Raw genomic sequence first — 19,000 nt, 5'->3', positions numbered from 1 at the left:
TTTCATTTACATCGTTGTACTCGTTATGTTGTTATAGCGAGGTTCAGGTGTAATATTAGCGTGTCTTGTCCTTGTTTATTCACAGCAGGTGCCATCTGGCAGGCACGTCTCGTTTGCTGATCCTCCCGTGCAAGGCGAATACGAGATAGGGCCCCGCAAGGCACGCTTCTCCCGAGCCCTATATGAGGTTAGTAGTTCACAAAAAGTAGGTACTATCTGCTAGCCACATTTGCAAATAAAACCTTAAAGCAACAATTTTGAACAAGTGGCGGTTTTGATGTTGCAGCAGCAAATTGTACAAGTTAACATTCTTTCGAATAAGCTGGTGCCAATATTTTTTTACTCTAAACAGAGTCGAAGCAAATAGTAAATAGCCGAATATTTTTTAACCAATTAATTTGAATATATTTGACTTTCATTAATTAGACCATTATGGGACTGACAAAATTAATCGAATTATTCGGTGAGCCAAATTAGGCAAGGTGCAGAAAAAGTGTCATTTGGTGGTATTTTCCACATTGTAGCACGCTGCTGAAATAAATGCATGCCTGCTTTATGTGTGTCCAAAATAGAAATCTTGTCAGTGGTACTTGTACCGTTGCAAACACTTGACGATGTCGCCTCCCGTACACCCCATTTCCCGACTGCCTGGTAACGTGCACGCGAATTCAGAGAAAGAAAGAATGGGCAAAGGTCTAATGTGTGTTGCCCAATGACTGCAGGTTTCTTAAAGTCAGCTTCCTAAAGTCCTAAAGTTGCATTTACATTGTCCAATTGCACTGTGCAGGCAATGTTCGGGCAAATTATCTTGAAAGAAAAAAAGGGCTGTTTTAGAATTGGGTGAATTCTGTAATCAAATATTACTAGCTTCGATTATTGCTTGAAAGTCTTCCTAGGGCAGGCTAAAAATTTGTGTTTTTGATGGTATATGTGTCACTGTCTCTTAAGCTCCTTCGCCACACACGCTACGAGTGAAGGGGCTGCTAATGGGGTCACCATAGGGGTCAGGTGCATGTATGCTGACTGGTCAGCTTTGAATTATATTGTGAAGGCGAATTTGAGGATCAAAGTAATGGAAGTTTAGGCCCGCAGAAATGCATAAGCGCCGGCTATTACCTGTGGCCGGAATCGAACTAACGCAAAATTCTGATTAACCAGAGTCAAATTAACGAAAGCCTACTATATAGTTGTACCTGGATTAGTATTATCTGGAAGAACTGGAAGGAAATTCACAGAAGAATAAAAATGGGTTGGATCGCATACGGGAGACATTGTCAGCTCCTGACTGGAAGCTTACCATTGTCATTGAAAAGGAAGGTGTACAGTCAGTGCATTTTACCAGTGCTGACATATGGGGCAAAGACTAGGAGACTGACAAAGAAGCTTGAGACCAAGTTGAGGGACCCCGCAATGAGCGACGAAACGAAGAATGCTAGGCATAACTTTAAGAGGCAAAAAGAGAGCGGTTTGGATCAGAGAGCAAACGGGTGTAGCCGTTATTCTAATTGACATCAAGAGAAAAAAATGGAGCTGGGCAGGTCATGTAATGCGCAGGTTAGATAACCGTTGGACCAATAGGGTAACAGAATGTGTACCAAGAGAAAGGAAGCGCAGTAGAGGACGGGACGGCAGAAGACTAGATGGAGTGACAAAATTAGGAAATTCGCGAGCACTAGTTGGAATCGGTTGGCGCAAAACAGGGGTAATTGGAGATTCCGGGAGAGGCCTTCGTCCTGCTGTGTACATAAAATAGGTTGTTGATGAGGACTGTATAGTTGTAGGAGTTGCACAAGGCCTTGATTACAACAGCCAGAAGGGCACTTATCTAACGAAAAAAAAAAAAAGAATTTAATCTCTGTAATCAGATCTCTTCTTCTTCTTTCTGAGGTGTTGTTATTCAGATAATTTTATGCAAGAACTCAAGTGCATTTTTTACAAAGCCAACACTACAGAGAATTCATCTATGGACTTTTGCTGGCTGTTGCAGTTCAGCCTACTGAAGTATCTCCACTTCTACGGCCCTCACTCGTGTGTATGATCTCAGGCCCGATAACCAATGAGCCATTCCATAGGTGGCAAACTTCTCGTGATGGTTTTCCTGTCTCCACAACGCAGGTCACTAGGCGCACTGCTTGTTAGGCCTTACCAGGGCTGCTTCACCATGTGTTTGCGACTGAACTTATGGTGTCTTCCCGAGTTGGCATAGGTTTATTCGCAATGGCTGTAGGCCTCTCGCGGACCTGAGAAACCATCTCTTCACCGTTAGCGAGATCGCAGGTGTCAACTTGAATGGCACCAACTCTCTTCCAGTCCTAAAAGCTGAGCAAGGTGCCCTGCATCTTCAGAACTTTAGTTGCCGTCTTGTACTGTATTAATTCAGTAAAGAATGTGGCAGTGTTGCAGAGATGTCCGAATAATCAAACAGCTTTTGGAATAATTGATCGGCAATTACAAACGGATGGTTTGTCTTGGCTGTAAGTGGGGTTAGTGAGAACATGACTTGTTCGCTGAAATTGATGATTATAGATGTTTTTAAACTGATATTCGCAAGTTTCGAATGCTTAAAATTTCTGCATCTGAAATTCGACCCAAACCATATATATTGCATAATTCCAAAATGCCAAATATTCGCTCCAGCCTAGTTTCAAATGATCATGCTGAAGTTTTCTATAGATATCTTGCTGACTATTAAATACAGCTGAAATGTTCAGGCAGCCGCTTGTGGTGTCACAAAAGCGGATATTACAGCTAAAATCACTGTAACAGAAGGAGCCGTGTTAAGGCTACTGGCCCTGTGATTGTATGTAGTGGTTAGTATCTTGTACCTGTGAACTCTCCTTGTTTAACCGTGTGCTGCATGAATTTTTACCATATTTTTTACCATATTTTTTTTTACCATATAATTTTTACCATATTCATATTCAAACTGGACTTCCCCATCCTTACACGTGATCCTCACCAGGCCATCATTGTTCTGTCCATACTGGAAACGGCTGTGGTGCTGTCGCTTTGTCTGTACAGCTAAGGGAAAGTTAATTTGACCCGCCGGATAATTTGACCAAGTTCGTTGATCCCGTCAGGGTCGAACTAACTGACGTCGGCTTTACTTGTCTGGCTTCTGATATACACCCCCTAGCTGTGCTGGAGATAATTCATGAATGTGAAACACTCATAGACTGGTTTCGCCATCTACTCGGAAGTTGGCTAAACTAAATTTGAGTGGTAGTTTTTTTTTTAAATATTATTGCAAAAGATGGTGCAACGAAGCTTATTGACTGTCAGTGTTGCTTGCACCTTTTGTTTTCCAACATGGTGACCAGCACAAAAAGCCTGCATGTTTTTTTTAATAATATGAAAATTTAAAACTTCTTATGAACTGTGATTCAGAGGACTTCGATGTTGATTACAAAGTGTCCTTAGCAAACAATTACAGTGGCAAAAAGGCCATATTGCTTGAAGTACAGTAATTATTTGAATTAAAGTTACTTGTTGGATTAAGTCAATTTTTGTTTTAATTTTAAGATTTAAATATTTTGTAAAATGCCCCACAAAATATTGCCAACAAATTGCACTTGAACTTAAAGCTTGATAATGTGTTATTTGGACTACTTTAATTTGTTCCATTTAAGAAAGACGCCCACCACCTAAAGGGTTAACGATAAAGTTAATTTCACATCACTTCAGACAAGTTCGAAAAATTGTTCATGTAACAGCCCAGGATGCTGGTGGCCTTGTGAATTTAAACAGAAGTCCTTCATCTTATGTCTTCTGCTCTTCCTGTGTCTTACGGCCGTCTGCTTGTGAGCCCTAGTGACCTTTGCCACATGGCTGCAGGAGCCCGAGATGGACGAAGGGGAACTGGCAGACAGTCAGCAGCCGCTGTGGCCTCCTCTCGAAGGCAGCATGGAGCCTGTGGATGCCGTCTTGCCTTTTCTCACGAGCTCTCTCTGGTGAGCCACTTGTGTGACTTTGTGTGCCACTGCAGCTTAGGCAACATCAAGGTTGTTGCATCTGATAGCAATGTGCAAACAGGCAAGACGTCAAAAAGTTCTGTAAACTCTTTCCTTACTGGGCACAAGAAATTGATCACTTTGATTGACACTTTTTTGACGCATTATTAAACATTGCCATTGGAATTCTTCCACAAGCACGGCATGCATCATATGATTGCACTTCAATGACTGTACTTTAACTATTTGTCATATTTTACAAATTCTGGCACATTGAGGGTCAGAAAAAATAAAACTTGCACCGGAGGTATCGTCAAAACAAACCTCCAGTGCTCCTACCAATCGAACACTGCCAATCGAACACGACAAAATTTGTGCTTCGATCAACTCACCAACATAATTGCTAAATGGCAGAAACTGTGAAGACAGAAGCATCTGTCAGGTTGTCTAATTTTCTGATCTGACTTCTACGCATGTTTAACAATGTCTCCAAGACCTGTACGTAAGCAGAACTGCATGTTGTTTCCATTCGAGGCAGACAAATGCTTGAATATTTAATTTCAAATTGAATAATTAATGTTAGATTATAGTTCAACCTCGGTGTAATGAAGTTCAATATAATGAAGTGTGTTTATTCACAATTTCAATATAATAAAATTTAACTGCCACCACGATGAAATACCGAGACAATAAATGGAAACTTCCGTGGATGCAGATGGTCAAATGGTTGAATTACGTGCGGTGAACGCACCTCTCGAAGTGTGCATTGTGTGAGCGAGGGCAACCATTGAAGCGGAGCAGCATGGCGTCCCCTGTGCGCAAAGTACAGGCGTGCAAATCATTAGGTTTTGCGAGCACATGCTCCGCCCAAACAAGTGCCACCGAGGAACAGAGGTGTGCCTCTTCCTTCTTTCACACTGCTTTCTGTGGCCGTACTATCTAGGTGCACAGAGAAATGTAACTTCCATACTTGCGGGATGCAACATGGTCACACTTTCTCGATGGTGTCATTTACATGCGCTTCCACTTCAGAATAAAGTGCAGTCCACTTATAACAATATCAAAAACGAAAAATCCAATCTTATAGCTGATCATCGCTATGTCTAAACTGCCGTAAGAAATGAGAAAAGCTGGCGAACATACCTTCGTAGTTCGAAACCAAGTTTGCCACTTACAATAAAAAATTGATGTTTTAGAAAGTAGGCTGTGAAAAATGAAACGTTTATTTGTACGTACCTCTAAACAGCTGATCAAGTGTTAGGTGCACTGAAATAGTCAGAAATCTGCACTCGCTTTCGCGGAAGTTTCAGGTTCAGAATTGCAGTGTGCATCGTGACCAATGGCAGCATGAGCACTGGTGGCTATAATTTGGCGTGCATGAAATTAATGAGCGACTGTATCGACAACATTGCACTTTGCATGAACAATGGGGTTGGTGTCAATGACAGGCCACTGTCAATCTCGTCGTCACTGCCGCTGCTGTCGTGGCCTCTGTTGCACAATGCCGCTGTCTGTCGCGACAATGATCGCCTCGTTGGAGATTCTTCGCAGAAAGAGGCAGCACTATCTGAACCTAGAAACTCATCCATCAAACTTGGTGACATGCTCCCTGAGTTCAGTAATGTCAGCGGCTGCCACCATGTTGGTTTCACACATAGGGGGTTTCACCCTGGCACACAAAGCCTGCTGTTTCTGTTGGTTGGCATGGTCACTGGTTCTAGCCTTCATTATCATGGTGCTAGCAGTTTTCAGAATCGTCGATGTCATCGACTGCGCTAGCTTGTGCTTTGAGCCTTGCAAAATTTGCAGCTTTGTCTTAAGCGACACAGCTCCTCACTTTGTCAGCGCACCTACTGCTGCTTCCGCAGTGCATTTCCACACTCGCTGAGAAAGAGAGGGAAATTGTAGAACGGGAGCGCAGGTGCAGTTCGCTTCGCGCTTTTTTTTTTTATGCTCATCGATGACATGGACATGAAGCACCTGGCGCCATCTTGTGGCACGCTGCTCCAACTTGCGATGCTATCCATGGTTTTTGCAATGGGCGCACTGATGGGGCAGGCTGCGCAATAATTTCGTCAGAAAAGAACTCACGTAGGCAAACTTTCCGCCTCGTATCAGTTAAGAGGAACTCTGCAACGCAAATTCTGCATGGAACAGGCAGAATTTCAATCCTTGCATCCGATATGCGATGGATAACATATCATTATATGTACCGTATTTACTTGCATAATGCACTCGTAATGCACTCGCGTAATGATCGCACCCCGAACATGCTGCAGCGATATGTCGTGTGCCAACTCCAGCTAATAAGGATGGCGCTCACCATCTGCCGAATGCTATGCGAACAGCTTTTCAAGACAAACCAAGTGGTCTGCACGCACCAAACATTTTTCAGCAGATGCTCCATTTCATTCTTTTCATCACTTTATCACTTTCCACACTTCCATGACAAAAGAAAGCTACAATCAAACTTGCCTTTATTATGTGTAGACTTTATAATGGTTGTGGTCAACAACAACAACAACATAAAGGACGCCTTTCAATTGTTCTCTGCGCTCATCGGCATGCAACAAATTGCGAGTGGCAACGATAGTGGCCACGTTTACACTGATACGTTGGAAGTGTACCTTATTCATACGCCGACGCTTGTAACACAGCTAAGATATTTGCCCACCCTAAGCGGAAACGTGCCATAATAGGATAATAGTGAAGACAAATGCTGCAGTTTCCGCAGCATGCTCGCCATGTCTTTCTATGTCACTGGCAGCTAAGCACGCCCATCTGTTTCTGTCCCCTCAAAGTGGACATGGCTACATTATTGCCACAAACTGGCCGATATTAACAATATTATTCATTACTGATATGAAAGAAACTGTTCCAGTGCACGTAATGTACTCACAAGAAGAAGAAAAAACAATTCTGTTTGGCACATTCGGCTTGCTCTGCCGGCCGCCATTTTTGTTTTGGTGTCCCGCACTGTTACAGCGGCAGCTGCTGTTTGCCTGTTGTCATCCCACTGCAAATGCGAGATGAACATTGTTTTTTTTTTTTTTCTTTTCGTAAAAAATTTCCCCCGCGTAATGATCGCACCCCTGAATTCAAATAAATTTTTTTGACAAAGAAAAGTGCAATGATTATGCAAGTAAATGTGGTAGTAACCTTTCAGAATATCTAACAATTTGCCGTAGTCCCCTGAAGCTTTTTTTATCGAGGTTTCACTGTATAACTCTTCTCCTATCTTAATCAGAAACATCTTCATTTAAAGCTAGTTAGAATTCTCCTAAGAAATTTGTTGCACCAGCCATGATAGTGCAAAATTCCGTGGAAATTATGAAACCATAGTATTTTTCAAGCCACAATATCGCTTGAACAGCACAACTAAGCGTTGTCATCTCTGTCTCGTCCAATAGTGCATTTCTCCGGCTTCAAATTTGTTGGTTCAGCCATCTCCTCCATAGAGTTTCTCACTATAACACCTAGAGGGACATCTGGTGCCACTGTCTATGGGAGTTTCCTAAGAGGAGCTGTGCTGTCATGGGAGTGACGGTATATGGGTCTGCGAGGCTTGTGTTGGCTGGTGTTGTAAGAGGCTTTGTCTAAAATGTGGATATGACTGCACAAATAACACATTCTTAAAGTACAATCTTTATGAAATTTTTCGTTCACTCATAGTGTATCTTCCAGTGAAGTCTACTCACCGACAGTGCATAATTAATTAAGTGAAGAAAACAAGAACAGACGACGAACTGTTCCTAAGCAAGCAGGAATCTTGTCGTCTGGCCTCCAACTTTAGCAGCCCACTTATGCTTCTTACGTTTCATATAATTGTACATTCAATGAAAAGTGTTCATAATTAAACAATAATAATAAAGCTAAAACAGCTTTTTGCAGACTGTTTTAGTAGAAAATGAATCATTGTGACAGACGGAACAGTGCTTGCCCGGTGTGTCTCCTAGGTTTCTCCTAGCCGACTGGAGCAGTCCGGCTCTTCTGTTGCAGTGCCTCGCACCTCAGTAGTTAGGCCTCACGCCGTAGGTCTCCCATCCGGCCGCTCCGTCGAAGCTACCACAAACTGGCGACGAGGATGAACCCGTTCTGCTACTATGAATGCCGTATCCTGCCTGGACACCGCTAACTTTGTACCTGTGCCACATCCGGCTGCACAGCTCGTTCTGCTGCCATTCATCTACTACATAGAGCAGCAGTAAAGAATACCCTACAAAAAAAAGAGGGGGGAGCAAAGGCATACCAGACCAGAGGCCCCATGTCCAAAAAGCCTCATATCGCAACAAAGAATGCGATGCCTTCTAGAGAGCTGAAGAGAACGTGAATCTTTGAGGGCCATTTTCTCAAAACTGTTCTTTCGCCTCTCTGCTCAGTTTCCGGAGCTGATTTCTTTGTTACCGTTTGGCCTGTTGCGACTGTGTTTTTTGTTACGTTCCTTGGGCTACAGTGCAGGTTGTGACATTCTCACTTTCTTAACTTTACTTTTCCTAAATTTATCATGTGGCTATTCATTCACCCAAAAAGTGTGCTTGATGTGAAGGTACCATAAAAAATGACAATTCAAAAAATGAGTGTTGTGAAAAAAGAAATAAGGCAAGAATGTCATGACCTTCAGCATTCATTTGGCTTTGCAGTCAATACTCAACGAGCCTTCCATTGCATTCTTTAAGCACCCCAGGTCCTCCAGAAAATGTAAAGGAGAAAAATTTTTCTGAATAAAATATTCTCAAACTATCACATTGAAAATTTTTATGAAAGCATCAGGGAGACGTTTTAAATATTTGTGCCAATTCTTATCAACATCTCTTAAGGAATAAGAAAAAAAAGCTGGTTCTCAAAACCACATCCCCCCTTAAGATTTGGTGCCCAGCCAATGGAACTGGCTTTGCAGCCACTATACAGCATTTGGAAGTCTAGGAAACGTCTCCACAACAATAGTCACTGCACAGCCAGAAACCTGAATTTAGGTAACTGTCTGTTGGAGTGCACGGATTGGCCTGAAAAATTGAGCGACACATGCTGCAGCATCCATAATTTCAGTTGCTGTTATACACTGGTTCTGTGGAGTGGGTGATGCTGCCACTGGGAAGTTGAAATCATCAGAAAAATCATATGTCCCAAAAATTGGTTGTTGGCTGTAGTACTAATTGTACTGTTGATTCTTGTTACAATGGACCCTGATAATCCAAACTAATATGTCCGTCTTATCCGAAGTTTGTAATATCCGAAACGCCTCACTCTGTAAGCTTTGGTTGTGATGTCTAACTTAAACGTTATTGCAAAGAGTGAGTGACAAACGTCCAGAGTAAAAAACAAACAAAAAGGCAAAGCATTGATTATGATAGCAAATTAAGCAAGATAAGCATGGCCGCAGCAGCGAGTGAATTCGCCTTCGTACTGTCTCCTGCTTCAATACAAATTAAATGTCGAAAGCACGGCGCATACGAAGTTACCGGCACTGGGTGCACTTTGTCCACATCGCAGATCAGTTTGACGATGAGGCCTGCGCAGGCGAGCACTTTGTCCAAATCATGCATCACCTTCAAGATACAGAGGCCGCACCGCAAGCCACAGCAGCCGCCAGAGTAGACGCCCCTCGTGCCTCAAGCGTGAAAGAAGACAGCTTGTTTTTACATCGCCTTCGTCCCTCGCGCGCGCGCGATATTGCGAAGTTGAGCAGGGACTGTCGGCTGACCCTTGCAAGTCAGTTGTCAGCCCGTGTCGCCACCGCAAAAATATGTTTTATATGCCCGATTTTTTAAAAAAGTCGGCGCCACTTTCGTCCACTGTAGCCTACAGTCCATTGTAGTGCAGTCCAATAAAAGCAAACTTCGTTGCATTAATAAAATAGGTAGGACAAACTGTGGCTGAAATATTGTCCGTTATATCCAAAAGCCTGTTGTACACGGGTCTGTTGTAACGAGCTGCTTCAAAATTTCTGCTTCAACAAAACTTTAGTGTGCCCTGTGAATTCTGGTGCACCGGTGTTTAACTACATGTTCTTGTTTGCACATTGCACATGTATTGTGTAGTCCTTGCCTGTCTCTTACTCTTTCTTGGTCCTGCACTGTGAGACTGTCCCTTCCAGGCCTTTACTCGTTGTTGACGCAGGCAGCGTAGCCTTGGGCGCAAGTTGCGGCTACAGGGCGTGACCACAGTGGGGGCACTGGCGTCGATGACTTGTGCACAGGCGCTCCAGCTGCCGGTGCGAGCTCCACGTGTGGCCTCCCTGCGCAAGGCCCTCGAGCAGTGTGCGGCCGCACTTCAGGACAGCTCTCCGATCAACGAGGCCTCCTCATCACAGGTGTGTCTGCACCACTGGCTGGGTTTCAGGGCTTGCCGTTGACGGCAGAGTAGGTGGCTAAGCAGGCAACAGCCATCTTTTCCAATTCTGACTAATCCATTAAAGAAAACAGCTCAGCGAAGAGAGCATTAAAGTAAAAAACGATGCAGGACACCTTGCTGTCCAAACAAGACGGTGGCTGAGCAGGAAGCTTGGAAATTCCTCATGATTGTTGTCTGCGCAGAGAAATAATGTAGCCAAGCTTTTTATTTCAATAGCAATTATATGGACAACCTAGGTGCATTTCTACCGTTGCCATGATGTCCCGTATAATGTCTATGGGCAATAACGTTGTCCCCGCATGCTCTGTGCTGTTTGTGTGTGTTAAAGCATACGAGGGCAAGCCGACAGTGACGGCTCAGCCTCGTATGCGCAATTGAGGAAAGTGGAAAAGAAGTGCACCATCTTCACTTGTTGGCAACACGTCTTGAAGAGGGGAGGACTGGGGGGGGGGGGGGGGGTCGTTCTACTGCGGCGGCTGCTGTGTATGGTGCAGCTGCATGGGCCCTATCTTGAAAGCAATCTGCAACAGGGACAGAGTGCACTGAGTGCTGATAGCTTCGTGTGCACTGTGTTTTTGCCGCTTAGTTCACTTTGAAGCAAGAGGCAGCACGAAGGTCAGTTCACTCACTGCTGCTGCTGCGCTTCCTCACTCCAGCATTCCGACAGCAAGCTTCCACAGTCATCGAGTGGGATGTGCTCATGTTTGCTTGGTCACATGTGACACGATGGTTGTTAATTTAGTTAGTAAGCAAATGTTTACAAGCTTATACGGCCAATAAAGCTACTATCCTTACTTTGTATAGCTATCTACTAATTTGCTATCGCAATCGAAGCTTCGCTTTTAAGCCAAAACTGTGACTGTTTTTTAAGCACCTAATGTAAGCTATGTTGTGTTCTCCATAGGTTTGCACACACAAAGTCTTAGATACAGAGATGTGTGCTTTTCTTAGCTTTTTCTAGTGACCGCAAGGGGGCATCACATATCTGAGATTTCCTCTAGGCGGTTCTTAGTGTGTTCCATTACTTTGGCTCAAATTTATACACACCCACAGTTGTCTTAGTTAAGTTGCCTTACTCTTCTGCTGGAGGCGGAGAAACAGACGACACTCCTGGTCTGCAGTGACTGGTGTTCTGCTGAAGAGCATAAGGTTCTCTGTTTGACTCCCGACCTTGGTGGCCTCATTCCAATAGGGGTGAAATTTCATAAATGTGCGGGCGTCATGATCATGGTCTAAACAGCCGTTAGTTGGCAGAAGTAACTTTTCACAGTGGCATTTCAGTCTCATGTTGCATTCAAATGTTTCGCGCTATCAGTAAATCAAATAACCAATATAATTCATTAGTTCAGAACAAGGGAAGAAAGGAAGCTTGTGCCTGATGACTGTTGTCACCATTTCCTGTATCATTCCTTGAAGGATTAACATTGGGCGAAATTTGCAGTAGAAAATGGTTGATGCGCTTCTTTCATCTCTTCTGTGCGGCTGTTACAATTTTTCCACATATTGAAAGTGAGCCCCCTAGATCCACTCGAGACGGCGAGAGCAAGTCTGGGTTTAACACTGTGTACATTAATCCGACGAAAACATTTTAGTGTGTCACCATCTGTGACTTGGAACACAATGCTCCACACACAGAGCTTCCATGAGGATGAACACTGCAAGAGATTTACGGCTGCATGCATGCAGGAGCGCCAACTGGGGGCATAAAGGGATGCCTTTCTGATAGATGCCCATTTCAGTCTTTTTCCCTTTTTAACCCTTTGAGGGTCGATTTTTTTATTGCAGATTCCGAATCTTCTTAGGGACTTATTTCGGAAAAAATTTACCGTAATTTTTCTAGGGTGACCGTAAAGTCAGAAAAAAATGTATTGCGTTGTTATATATGCACTCTTCATTCATGAATAGCAACTATTAAAAAGGGGATAAACCTATCAGAATTAAAAATTTGGTGCATTTTTATGCACATAGTTCAAAGCTTTGAAAATCCGCACATGAGAATATTTTGCAAGCCTCAAATGTTCGTGCTTTTGCACTAATAGGTACGTCCATAGCATAATCGAACTGCATAGGTGCGTGCACTCAAGAAAACTGTTTGGTTGTGTGCCCATCAAAAAAAACCAACACGTGTGACAAACTTCCACTAATCTTCATCTTATCGCCAAGCAGCTAGGGCAATTAGTTTTCCCGAGTCTTAAAAAAAAAGAAAAGAAACGGAAACACATGCACGGCGGCATCCTTCCTATGCACACCCCTGTGAGCACTAAACAAGCAAGAAACCAGCGGTCGCCAGGTGAGCAATTAGGAACCAGATATCCATCAGTTACGCAAGCGCAAAAAGCCGAAACCGCCTGCGAAACAAAATCCGAATGGCCACCTACCCGCTTGCACGCCAATGCGCGAGCGCTAGTATGAAGACGCGCGGGAGCAAACTATCGCTAAAACAAACCATGCAACGAAAACCGAGAGAGGGAGGCGCGCAAAAGGAATTCCCTGTATTCCCACATGGTGACAGCACATGACAAAAAAGAAAAAGTTAGGAAATTGGCGCGCTTTTTAAACGTACAGACGGCGCCGTAAATATATGGCATCAACCATTTTGTGACTTGTTCGTGGCACCATATACAGTATAACCCCGCTGTTACGTTCCTCACTGCTGCGTTTTCCCGGCTGTTACGTCGTTTTCGTCCGGTCCCAGCATAGCTCCCATAGGATCCAATGTATTGGGTACTCCGCTGTTACGTTGTAGCTGTGAAAACGTTCCCGCATGTTACGTCGCAACCTGGCACCCCGAACCCGGCCGGGCAACGCGCGCCAACCGCCATTTTGACGAGTCTTGGCCAGGCTTGGCTACGGAATTGGCTACAAGACTATGGCCTCCGAGATAGCCCCCTTGCACGCGCGTGGGTAATCTCAGAGACCATAAAAAAGCCGCACGCGAGTTGGAGAGATTGCCACTAGATGGCCACTGCCTCGTCAGCCGAAGCGAGTAAAACCCGCAGGCCCGCAGCAACCCAGTCTTTCTTGTTTATGCGGTTCAACCCATTCTAGTCGTCCGTGTCCTTCCGTCAACAGCTACGCTGCCTATGCTTCGTCAGGCCTCGCTAATCCAGTCTTTCTTGTTTGTGCGGTTCAACCCATCCGAGTCGTCCGTGTCCTCCCGTCAACACCTACGCTGCCTACGCCTCGTCGGGCCTCGCTAACACCGCGAGCGATTTGTCGTCCTTTGGTGGCGTCGCGCAAGCGCAAGGCACTTTCCCTCGAGGAAAAGCTGGATGTTCTCAACAGGTAGCCAGCGCGGAAAAGAGTCGACATCGCCAAGGATCTTGGTCTGCCACCCTCGACGCTTAACAGCATCGTTTCGAAGCGTGCCGAGATACAAGGGAATGCCGCGCTCTTCGGCCCGAAAGCTAAGCAGGCTCGTGGCGCCAAGTATGGAAACCTTGACGAGTCGCTTCTTACTTGGTTTAAACAAGCTCGCGCTGCTGGTGTTAACTTCGACGGCAGCATTTTGCGCGAGAAGGCAATGGAAATAGCCGACCGACTGGGCATCAGTGACTTTGCGGCGTCAAATGGCTGGATCGACCGTTTCCGGAAGAGGCACGGCATCGCGTATAAGACGGTATCCGGGGAAGCAGCAAGTTTAAACTTGGAAACAGTCGACGATTGGAAGGCCACACTATCTGCCATAATTGAGGGGTATGAGCCTCGTGACATATACAATGCCGACGAAACGGGTCTTTTCTTTCGGGTGCAGCCATCCAAGTCGTTAAGCCTGAAGGGCGAAGCATGCCACGGAGGCAAATGCAGCAAAGAAAGATTGACGGTGCTCCTTTTGCTGCAACATGGATGGCTCGGACAAGCTGAAGCCATGGGTAATCGGAAAATACCGAAACCCACGGTGCTTAAAGAACGTTCGCCTGCTGCCATGTCACTATAGAAGCAACAGTCGTGCATGGATGACGGCTTCTTTGTTAGAAGAATTTCTTCGTTACTTCGACAATAAGATGGGCTCCCAGAGCAGGAGTGTTGTCCTTTTTCTGGACAATTGTGCTGCCCACCCGAAAGACCCGTTGTTTCTTCGGAACGTTAAGCTTGTTTTTTTTCCTCCAAACACTACAAGCCACTTGCAGCCGTTGGATGCCGGCGTCATAAAGAACTTAAAGCACTCGTACAGGAAGTCCATCGTAAAGCGCTGTCTGGCACGTATTGATCGCGGACAGCAGCCTACAATCATTTCAATACTGGGCGCTATGCACTACGTCGCTTCAGCGTGGACTGCAGTGAGCGCGTCAACTGCACAGCACTGCTTCGCGCGGTGTGGCTTTCGCATGGACGGCGGAGAGGAAACTGCCACGGAAGCTGAAGAGACGGAAGCAGCCTCTCATGATCAAGAGCTGAGTTAAGCTTTGAATGCGCTGGGTGCCACGGGAGTCACGTATGACGACTACGTCGCCGTGGATGCTGCTGTCGTGACGTCCAAGTGTCGGAGTATCGCCGAGATCGTTGCAGACTCGGTCGCGAGTGAAGCCTCAGACTGTGGTGACGACGAGGAGCACGAGCCACATGATTCCGGGGAGTTGGCGGACCCGAGCTTTGGAGAAGCCGTCGCGGCTCTGGACCTCCTTCGCAGGTACGTCGCACCTCAAAGCGACGCTGAGAGCAATGCTGCTTTCCAGGCCATCGAGAAACGCGTGGTGTTTTCCGGCGAGTGGAAAAAATGGCAATCGACCATTCTCGATTTTTTTTAAGACCCAAGCTCACTTGATGTCGAAATAAATTGTTTCAAGGCAAAGTTGCACTGTTTTCATTAATTTTCGGACCTTTCCTCACTGTTGCGTTTTCCCGGCTGTTACGTTTTTTTTTTTTTTTTTTTTTTTTTCGCGGTTCGGTGAAAAACGTATGAACGGGGTTCCACTGTATTTACGTCATTGACCCTCAAAGGATTAAACTATGGGCACTGGGGCAGAGCAGTTTCCTTCTCTAATTTACCAGCTTGAGGTGCTTTGCTCTCAACTGGTCTGCGGGTTGCTCTAAAGGATGCCATAATTTTTTATATTTTCACTGTGCAGCTGGTGTTATGTAGGGCTCATCCCATTCTACCCATTCATGCAGGATGCTGCTTCAGTGGCACAAAGCAGTAGCGCCTCTCTCGAGTTGCCGGTCCACTCGGAAGAAGTACCATCAACGAATAGCAACTCCACCGGTAGCTTGGAATCAGCAGAGAATGACGCTGCATCCACTGATGATGTCAACTCGGAGCCAGCAGCAAGTGACGCAACCTGCACTGGTGATGTGAACTCCGAGCAAGACTCGGACGATGGGACCGTCAACATGCCCTGCACGCAGGCACCCACTGCTAAAACCCCACAGGTATTTGCTCTCATTGCACACATGGAGGCCTGTAATATTAGAACCCTCTCTGGGCTGTCACAGAATCTGTATTGTCATAGCTTCCTGCAACAGCTAATGTGTCATCACTCAAATGATCTGGCAATCACGGCTATGTTTTCATAGTTGTTTGTTTGGGAGAACCCCATTAGGCTAGGCTAAGCCAATAAGTCAAACCTTGTCATAACGAAGTAAGTAAAATTTCCATTCAAATCCCATAGTTTCATGTACAGTTGAATCCCAGCACTACAAAGTCCGCTTCAGTGAAATTTCCGCCTCAACAAAGATTTCTTCATTCCCCGTCGATATCCCGTAGAACATAATGCATTGAAATTCCCTCCAAAACGAACCACTGTGTGGAAGTATTTTCACTACAGCAGAAATTTTATGGAGCAGATGTGAGCAAAATTATTTAAAGTACAGCTCATTGAAAACCTGAAAACTATTTTCCCGTGCCTTCACAAACAATGGACCCTAATAGCATGAAAAAAAAAGCACATGTAAAAATATCGTGTTTACTTGCGTAATGATCGTACCCCTGAATTTCGTCGTCAAAATTATATATATTTTTATTTCCCGTGTAATGATCGCAACCCGAATTTGCCGCAGCGATATGTCGTGTGCCAAGTCTAGCTAATGAGGATCGCACTTACTATCTGTCGAATGCTACGCGAATGACTCTTGAAGACATACCAAGCGGTCTGCATGCACCCAACATTCCTAAGCAGATGCCCCATTTCATTCCTTTCATCACCTTCTGCACTTCCATGAAAAAAAAAAGCTACAACCAAACTTCTCTCAGCTTTATTATTTGTAGGCTTCATAATGGTTTTGGTCAACAACAACATAAGGACACCTTTCAATTTTTCTCCTCTGCCCTCGTGGGCAGGCAACAAATCGCGAGTGGCAACAATAGTGGCCATGTTTACACTGATACATTAAAAGTGTACCCTATTCAGATGCCGGCGCTTGTAATGCAGCTAAGATATTCGTCCAGCCTTAGCGGAAACGTGCTGTATTAGGATAGCAGTGAAGAGAGATGCCGCAGTTTCCGCAGCACACTGGCCATGCGTTTCTATGTCACTGGCAGCTAAGCGCGCCCATCTGTTTCTGTCCCCTCAAAGTGGACATGGCTACGTTATTGCTGCAAACTTGCCGATATTAACTACATTATTCATCACTGATTCAGAAGAAACTGTTTCAATGCACGTAATGTACTCACGAGAAGAAAAATAATCGCGTTCGGTTTGCTCTGCCGGCCGCCATTTTTGTTTTGGTGTCCCGCACTGACAGTGGCAGCCGCTTGCTTGTCATTCCGCAGCAAATGCGGGATGAAAAAAGAAAATGTTTATTTTCGTGGGAAATTTCACCCGCGTAATGATCGCACCCCTGGATTTGCGCAAATTTGTTTGACAAAAAAAGTGCGATCATTGTGCTAGTAAATACGGTAGCACAAACTTGAGGTGCCGCGAAAGTGATGGTGATGCGATGCACTCTTGTGGAGGAGCATCAGAGCTTTGAGGAGGCATTTTGGATTACATTGACAAGTGAAAGGGTGCGCATACAAGCAGCATACACGCAATACTTATTTTTATAGTGTTTCTCATTGTTCATTTCCTTTAATGTTATGTGAGAATGACTCCGGTGTACAACAGTGATTGCTGATTATACGAAGTTGCGGTTGCGAGCAAGGTCAAATCCCGGTAGGGTGTGACAAGGCATTTGTGCAATGCGCACTTGGCAATGAACGATTGCATCGCCAGTTAGTCATTGGCTCCCAAAGCTGCCAAAACAATCATAATGGGAACAGCGCGAACAAGATGACGATGGAGTGAAAGGACACAGGACGAGCGCTGACTCACAACTTTGTTTACTGAAACACACATCAGGTATACAGTCAAACCCCGTTACAACGAACACCACAATAACGAAGATTTCAGATTAACGAACTTTTAAGAAATCCCATGCCGACTGCTTATAGTTTCAATGTAAAAATATTTCACTACTACGAACTTCAGAATAACGAACATTTCAGAATAATGATCGTTATTTGATTTCCGTGTCATCTTAACACCACCTCAGTACTACGAACTCGTATCCCGAAATGCGAGGATTCTTAGATTTCAGTGTATCCATCATGGCAGTCGGAGCTCTAAGTTAGCAGACGACGTAGCGCGAAGAGCGGCGCCTTGCAACTTGCTTCCCGCAAAAACCTGAGATGGCGCGGAAGGAGAAAGATGCGGGCGGAGACTTTTTTTTCCTTCTCCGTTGTGGAGGCAACGACGCACCAGGTTTTGTGAGTGGAGAAGCGGGGAGCATGGGCTCGTAAAACCTGAGACGGTGCGGCAGAAGGAAAAAAAAAAGTAGTAATTAACGCTGAAGTGGGCCTTTTTTTTTTTTCCTGTTGCGGAGGCAACGCCGCATCACGTTTTTCTTGCTTGTTTTCTCAGTTGTTCGCGCGCTGTCACCCGTATCAGGCCTGTCCATCTTGTTTTTCTTCTGGTTACATTATTGTGTTAGAAGTGCGTGCCGGCATTCGCGTTGCCATGAGCTCAACAACTCTAACCATGGCGAAGAAGCGAAAGCAGTTTTCTTTGAGAGAGAAAGTAGACATTCTTTGCGAGATAGAAGACGGGAAGAAACAATCCATCGTGGCTAAAGAACGTGGAGTGGCGCGGTCGACGATCGCCACGATTCTCAAAGATATAGAGAAAATCTTTAAACACCAGCAAGAATCTCAGCTTGCCCCATCAAGGAAGCGACTGCGGCTCGGTGATTTCCAGAATATTGACGCAGCAGTGCTGATTTGGTTTAAAGACGTGAGAGCACAGAATGTGCCCGTGTCAAGCCCAATGCTGCAGGAGAAGGCGCGGCAGTTCGCTGCAATTCTTGAGGTCACCGGCTTCGAAGCGTCTTCTGGCTGGCTCCACCGTTTTCACCAACGAAACGGCGTAACCTGGCAGTCTGTGTCTGGCGAGGAGAAGGCAGCAGATGAAGCAGCAGCAGCAGCCACGTGGAGGGAGGAAAGCTTCCACGAAATGGTCAAGTCTTATGCAGCAGCTGATGTTTTTAATGCAGACGAGACGGCCTGCTTTTATCAGCTGCTCCCAGACAAGACAATGCATTTTAAAGGAGAACAGTGCAGAGGCGGCAAAAAGTCGAAGCTTCGCGTCACCGTGCTGTATTGCTGCAATGCAGATGGCACTGAAAAGTTGAAGCCTCTGGTGATCGGGAGGTTTTCGAAGCCGCGCTGCATGAAAATAAAATTTAGTGTCGCTGCCGTGCCAATATAGGGCGAATCAGCGTGCGTG

At 45.2% G+C, this 19,000-nt stretch overlaps 1 protein-coding gene across 3 annotated transcripts in view; it reads left to right on the top strand.

The window, feature by feature from the left end:
- Positions 1–19,000, top strand: part of LOC135907566 (telomere-associated protein RIF1-like) — a 307,714-nt gene that overhangs the window by 270,142 nt on the left and 18,572 nt on the right. The window contains exons 29-32 of one of the 3 annotated variants that reach the window (XR_010566054.1): positions 86–187; positions 3,835–3,950; positions 10,147–10,260; positions 15,414–15,671. Coding sequence is in view for 2 of the 3 variants with exons in the window: in XM_065439243.1 (XP_065295315.1) it covers positions 86–187; positions 3,835–3,950; positions 10,068–10,260; positions 15,414–15,671 (669 nt within the window). In the remaining variant the exon portion in view is untranslated. Of the gene's footprint in view, positions 1–85; positions 188–3,834; positions 3,951–10,067; positions 10,261–15,413; positions 15,672–19,000 lie in introns of all 3 variants that reach the window. The other 2 variants (XM_065439245.1, XM_065439243.1) reach the window with 2 other exon arrangements.

This window comes from Dermacentor albipictus, chromosome 1 (genome assembly GCF_038994185.2).
Source record: "Dermacentor albipictus isolate Rhodes 1998 colony chromosome 1, USDA_Dalb.pri_finalv2, whole genome shotgun sequence".
NCBI lineage: Eukaryota > Metazoa > Arthropoda > Arachnida > Ixodida > Ixodidae > Dermacentor > Dermacentor albipictus.
Note: the sequence above shows the minus strand (reverse complement) of the source record. Positions and strands in the feature narration are given on the sequence as shown.